Below are 7381 nucleotides of genomic sequence, written 5' to 3'. Positions count from 1 at the left end.
AAAGAAATACTTAGGAATCAACCTAACAAAAGAAGTAAAAGATCTATATATTGAAAATTAGAGGGGCCTGGGGAGATACTCAGTGGCATGAGCACTTTGAAGAGTACAATAAGGGCCTGAGGTCAATCCCCAGTTCTGCAAAAAAAAAAAAAAAAAAAAAAGGAAAAAGGAAGTTATAGTACTCTACAAAAGGAGACTGAAGAGGATAACAGAAAATGGAAAAATATACCCTTCTCATTGGTAGGAAGAACCAAGGTATGTGAAAATAGCCATACTGACAAAATTGTTGTACAAATTTAATGCCAGCCAGATTTTGGTATAAGGAGTGGGGTTGTTAAGTTTAATTGACCATGTGGTTTAGAAGTTTTTGGATGTTACTAATACAACATTGATACTGTAATTTATAATTCTGGAGGCAGTGAATCTAAGTAAGAGGCAATCGTCAAGGTTCTAGGATAGATTCTCCAGTAGTTGCCTGGCAAGTGCAAGGCCCTGAGTTCAATCCCTGGTTCCACAACAAAACAACAAACAAACAAACAAACAACCCCCCCATGAAATCTTAGCTTTAAAAAATTGAATTGTAAAAAAAACCAAAACATAAGTAAGATTAAATATGATCAGGAAAGCAAATGGCTCCATCTATAAACATCATTCTGCTATGGTTTAGATCTAAAATATCCTCTGGAATTCTCAGGTATGTAGAAGGTAATGGCATCATGGAGGCATTACAGATGTAGTGAATTACTGGAAAAGTGGGTCCATTTAACCAGGATGAGAAGGCATGTGACTTAGTGAGCATGCTAAAGGATGCTTCATTTCAGTAAATTTTTTCCAGAAAAATAAAACATGTGCAATATTTTAGAAATATATAAAAAAGTTGAGCTACAAACATGAACCAAGCTTAAATTGGACATGATTTTTAGCTAATGGTAGACATGACAAGAATATATAAGACTTAAACATAGTGCAACTTCTCTTGCAGGGGAAAATTGTGTTGATCGAGTAGTATGTGTAATTCCAGTGCATTGGTTGGCTATGTGATTTTCTTGACAAGAAAATAGATCATGTAGATAGTATTTAGTGGGTTTCAACTCTTTGAATCTCTCAAAATATAGAAGAATTAATTATGAACATACAAAGGTGACCAAAATATATAATGAAAGTTATATTAAAATTACTATAGTAAATAACACATTGTCATCAACCCCCTAAGAATAGTCTTCCTTATAGGAATGATGGGAGAAATGTATTTATTGTAAAGTGAGCAGAGGTATTTGGAGGGAGATTAAATGTCAGTGTGTCTTTTATTGTAATATATTTACAGAAAATTTAAACATTTACCATATTTTAATCATACCTTGTAGAATAGAATATAAATGTTATATATTATCAGTCATAATCATATAAAATACATTTATTTATTTATTTATTTATTTATTTATTTTTAAGGCCTGGGTCCAGTCCAATCCCCAATGACACATTCAACCTAGATCTTTTTTTTTTTTAATTTTATTTATTTATTTATTTATTTATTTTTTTGTGTGTGTGTGTGTGTGTGTGTGTGTGGCCAGCTCAGCCCACCAGGGGGCGGGGCTGGCTGGCATGTGGTGCTGGGGGATTGAACCGCAGTCCCTGTGCTTTGCTAAACTTGTTCTAAGTAGGTGCTTTAGACCACTGAGCCATCTCACCAGCCCTAAAATACATTTATAATTGAGAGAAACTGGCTAGCAAAAAAAGTGTGAGGAGTTATCATCCTTAATGTATAGAGCAGCAAGAGCAGCTGTACAATCTAGGTGTAATACAAGAAAAAGAGTGGAAGTTTACATTATCTAAAATTTCAGAAATTACATATATAATGATGGAACATGAAAAAGGATCAAATTGTAATAGCATGAGATAATAGATGGTATCTCCTGCAGAACTGGAGATCTAGAAATGTAAAACAAATATGGTAGAGTCACAAGAACAAATTAAAAATGGTTAGAAATGGGTTCTTTGGGCATAAAGAGATGTGAGAAGTGGAAGGGGAGAATATACTTTTTTATGAGCAGAATATATTTATTGAGGGAAAGAAAGCTCCTGTCCCAGAGAGGTGCAGGAGGGGAGTCCGAGCAGGTAGTTCCCCTGAGAATATACTTTTGATTAATAAATTCTTTTCTATTTGAATTTTTACCATGTTACTGCATTTGTTTAGATAAATGTTAACTATTCTGCTTATAAGTGTGTACTTCTGCAACCATATTTGTCATGATGGCTATAAAATGGTCTCTACCTTACTAACACAAAAAAACTTTTCCATGAGCCAGTGGATGCTGAGAATTTTGACATCCCGCCTATACATAAAGGGCCAATTGAATGTTTTACTTCAGAATACGTTGAACTTGGGTTAGGAATAACAACAAGAATAAGACACTATTTCCTCTTAGAGTTCCCTAGGCATTTGCTTGAATAACAATGAGTTAAGATTATGTGGCACAATATTATGTAGATGAATATTCACAAATATTTGTGCCAGTTATTTTATACATTACTTCCTAATCTTTTCTAAATCAATGCTTATTAAGTATTCCATTTAAAAATATTTTTAATGTATGAGGTACAAGGTCTCACTATGCAGCTCGGACTCATAGTGATCCTCCTGTTTTCAGCCTCCCCAGCAGTCAGATTACAGGTGTGCGCCACCACGCCTGGTCTCTGTGGTTGGCTCAGTGTGCCTGGTGGTGGGGCCAGCATGGTATGTGGTGCTGTGGGATTGAACCCCAGTCTCTGTGCTTGCCTAAGCAGGCACATAGTTCACTGAGCTATCATGATGGCCCAAATATTCCATTTATACAAGGAAAGTAGATTTTAGTAACTTATTTTTCTATGTTCATAGATTATTAATGATGAAGATTTATCTTACAAAAAAAAAAAAGAAAAATAAAAAAGAAAGTGTTACATCCATCAGTGATGACAGTGGTTGGAGTGAACTATTCTCTCTTACACAGAGAGGTGAACACCATCATAGGTGTAGAAGGAGGGCAAACTGCAGTGGCTAAAGCAGTATGCTTGCCAACACGACAGACTACGGTGGGTCACTGGCAATATAGAGTTGCTTCGGCTGAGGAGAGGGGACTATATGTCAAAAGCAATTTTCCCCATGCAAAGCATTTGATATTATTTATTTTAACAACAAATTATGTTGTGAGAAAGCATTGCCTTTTTTGTACAGAGATCCCAAAACTTCAAAGCCCAAATAACACACCCTGCGCCACCTTTAAAACAGGGCCGCAAGGATTTTTGTGTTAGCTCCACTGACCTTCTGTAGTGGAGTAGGGGTGCAGCACGGCAGGAAAAAGACACCAATCAGCTGATTTTTTAACTGCAATTTTTAGTGGAGAAATTTTTAGCCATCTTGTATATGGCCTCTTTAGCCCTAGACGTCACTTACATATGTGGAGCATGTGTGCGAATATGAAACTTGAATGACACAAAGGCTGATTTTTGTTCATGATTTTTTTCCTCTAATAGGGCATCACAAACTTATGAAAAAATTTGGAAACAAACACTTGAATTTGATTAACTAGCTGGCTAGTTATAATAGTTCAGTAGTGGGATGTTTCCATGAATTTAATTGCTTGAGTTCTCCCAAGTTAGCTTTTCTTTTTTCCATAATTTTATTGAGAAACAAATAGCAATGAGAGAGTTTTAGACCAAATTGGTAGGACAGTTTCAATAATTAGCACATTGTATATATTCTTCCTAGTGGTCAATTGCTGTACAAGATGTGGACATGATATCCTATTTACAAAACACTTATTAGAACAAATCCCTCTATTCATTAAGAGAATGTAACTATATATCTATCCTAACCACTTTGAATACATACAAAATGGACATTCATCCTGTATCCCTTTTTTTGTTAAGTTCCTTTATTTGAATATTATAGGTGTGTAAACTCAGAAAAATGTTCTAAAAGAGTCCAGTAGCCCATAAGAGTATTGGGTCTTCCGCTTCACTGGCAATGTCAGAAATTGTTGACCTGAGTCCCCTACAGCTCAACATAACAGCATGGCTTTATTTCTTATATTTTGTTTTTATACTTTTCTGCTAGATGGTTAAGACCAAGGTAAAGCAGGACCTATGCAACAAGAGTTGTAGCTTTTGGGTCTGATAAGGTCAGTGAAATCCCCTCAGAATTTATCCTGAGATCCTGTACCTCAGATTGTAGTTCTTTTGTCAGTGTCAGCCATGTGGATGAGTCACGGCCATTGCTTGGCCAATGTGCTCTCTGTGAAAGCCTGAGAGAATGTTTTCTCTCCATGTGCAGGCTAGCTTATTAAAGAAGTGGCAAGACTGTTTCCTTCCTGGCTGGGTCACTCCTGCTTACTAGGATGGGATTCCACCTCAGAGCAGTGTGGGGTGGAGAACACTGTAGGAAAGGGGGCCCTCACGTGTGGTTGCTCTTCCAGCCGGAGGGTCATAAATTTCTCAGGTGACAAATTCTCTGAAATGGGCCTCAGGACTATCCCTCTGGGTCTCCCCACATGTCCCTGTGTCTCCTTGTGGCCTCTGGTATCCTTTTGTGTTCCCTTTGCTACTGGTTTGACTCCTTGTGTCACAAAATTATGGTTCTCTAATGCACCCTGTGGCCCTGTTGTGTCCCTGTATTCCCTTGGTCTCCTCTCTGTCTTTCTGTATCTTCCTATGTTCCCCTGTGCCTTTGGGTGTCTGCCTGTATTCCTATGTCTCACTTTGTCTCCCATCCCCTTTCTGTCTCCTCTTTATCTTCCCCCGTATCTTCATGTTCCTCTATGTTACTGTGTCTCCCTGTGTCCCCGTGTCTCCCTCTGTGTGCCAGGTCCTCTATCCTGTGTTGCTCAATTCTGTGTCCTCTATCTCTTTTTCCTCATCTGTTTTCTCTGTACTCCTGTGGTCCTTCCTGTGCCCCAATGATCCCTTATGTCCCTTCTGTGTTCCATTTTGTCCCCATTGTGGTCCCCTTGCATCCTCTACCATACTCCCTGCATCCTTATTTGTCCCTATTGTCTTCTCTATGTTTCCCTTGAACTCCCCGTGTCCTCTGATATTCCCTGCTGTCCCTCTCTTCCTTTCCTCATTGGGGATGGTGAATGTAGGACCTACCCTGAGACAGTTTAATGGATGCTGTCTCCCTGTGGGAGCCAGAGACTGACAAGCAACCCCTTTGGCAAGGTCATTTCTACACCAGGTCTTCCACATTTGAGAGGGTGCACCTTGCTGTTTGGGGTCAAAGACCAGAGGTGACATACTTGTTCTGTACAGGTAATAGTATCAGCTTCTGGCCTTGGACTTTTGGGGGTGACAGGGAGGCATGTCCTCATCCACCAGCCTCAAGTGACTTATTTGGTGTTGCTTCAGATACCAGCTTTGTTAAATCCTGGCATTATTTTGAAAATGAGGTGGGGGAATCCCTAATTGGGGAGATTGACCAGTCCTTTTCAGCATGGAAAGTGAGAGAAACTTGTGTAGAGATAAGTTTTGGTAGGCCAGTTATGCCCCTTTTCATGTGGTTGTTCTTGGTAATAACATCTGTCATTGATCTGTGTTTTCTACTGTCTTTGTCATATCTTTATCTGGTAGTAAAATCCTCTTGGATCTCAAGATTAGTAGAGAGTAACATTCCACTCTTTGGAGCCAGGAGTTCCCATAGGAAAGGGAAGGGGAAGTTACCTTTGGTCATGACGATTCCTGCCAGTGCTTTGTGGCGGGCATGCACGGATGTCAAGCCAATTGTCAGTTCATGGAACTTCTGTGTGACCAGCTGGGACACTGAGTCGGCGAATTCCTGAAAGACACAAGCACCAAAGCTCTTGGATGGGCTGAGCAGAAGCAGCGAGTGGACAGCTGGCTCTCATGTCCTCTGCTCATTTTCAGCCATGTCCCCAAGATGTCCAGAGGTGCCCATCACAGGGCACCCGTGCCACCAGCCGTGCACCCTGTTATCTGCCTCACTCTACCCCTGGGCCTGAGGATGGAATTGATGGTGAGCACTTAATCCACAGCACCGCTTCCAGAAGAAGTCCAGACCCATGCCCGAGCAGGAAATGATGTTGAGTTCCTCCCTTTCCTTGCCTCTCAGAGCAGTAGGCTTGGAGGAATCTTGAGGGTAGAACTTGATCAGAAGAACTCTGAGAGGAGAGAGAGTGAATTTGGGCACCTGGGATGACTGGCCACCAGTTTCTTCTCAGTATTAATAGTTGGGACAACTTCAGCTACTATTCTGGCTGAGCTGCTCACCACAGCTCGTGCCACAACCTCTTTTCTTACTTTCCAGCAAATATACACATACACATACATATACACATATGAATATACAGACACACATGCAGCACAATGCACACAGCATATACACACATAACTCACACATGCACACACGAACACATATATGCACACACACAGTGCAGAAAGCACACATACAGATGCATACATATATAAACACACATGCACTCAAACCACTAGGTGCACAAAGACACAATACACATGTGTTCAGATGTATGCACATATACACACTATGTATGTACACATGCACACACACACACACACATACACACACACACACACTCACACAGAAGAACTTCATTTTATCATAATTCTACTGAGTTGTCCTAAAGCCCTCTATGTCTCTGTTTATGTAGCACATATGCAATAACAAGGCTGGTGCAGCCCAGAACGCGTGGCCTTGTGATTACATTGTCCCCAGCTACCCAAGGACTTGTGGCTGAAGCTTTTCCTGCTTGGGGAGGCCCTTGTCTTCTTTTCAGGGCATAGCTTAAGTGGTGTGACTTCCACAGACACTAGAGCAAGAAAACCTGGTTGGAATCATGTTTTATAGCCTCAGAGCTTGGGCAAGTCATTCCAAACCTCTGAGTCCCACTTTCCTAATTCATAAATAATCCTCTTAATTTCCATCTGATAGTGTTTTTGTGAGGATGAAATGAATTAACACTTCTTAACAGAGTGCTCCACATTTGTTAAGTGTTCAGAAATGATGACTAAGACCATTATTTTCATCATTATCATTATTGTTGTTTGCCCAGGTCCTTCTAGGGAGTGACCGATTCTTTGTGGAGCTGAATCAACCCATCAGTGTTTCCAGAAGGTGAGCAAACAGTTCATTTATTCTGATGGATTGGATTTTCATCATTTTGATAATATGCAGGCATTGATACAGATATGGACAGGTTTACAATACATAAATATAGCTGAATCAGACATTTAAAAAAAAATTCATTTGTGTGTAATAAAACCTGTGCATGTGAAAGCAAGGTTTCCCCAGAAAGCAAATGCCTTGCACAAAAACAATCTGATGTCTTTTCCCTACCTGTTCTTCAATGATAAAGGGTGGGAAACCAAGAGGGCC

The 7381-nt window shown here is 40.0% G+C and overlaps 1 protein-coding gene across 1 annotated transcript in view; it reads right to left on the bottom strand.

Annotated features, from left to right (window-relative positions):
• The window catches only part of Adarb2 (adenosine deaminase, RNA specific B2 (inactive)), a 223631-nt gene that overhangs the window by 88532 nt on the left and 127718 nt on the right, over positions 1-7381 (bottom strand). Inside the window, exon 6 of the mRNA XM_004641286.1 lies at positions 5692-5806. Within this exon, the coding sequence (XP_004641343.1) occupies positions 5692-5806 (115 nt within the window). The remainder of the gene's footprint in view (positions 1-5691; positions 5807-7381) is intronic.

This window comes from Octodon degus, unplaced genomic scaffold (genome assembly GCF_000260255.1).
Source record: "Octodon degus isolate 3935 unplaced genomic scaffold, OctDeg1.0 scaffold00133, whole genome shotgun sequence".
Classification (NCBI taxonomy): Eukaryota; Metazoa; Chordata; class Mammalia; order Rodentia; family Octodontidae; genus Octodon; species Octodon degus.
The sequence above is the reverse complement of the archived record's forward strand: the minus strand, read 5'-3'. Positions and strand labels throughout refer to the sequence as shown.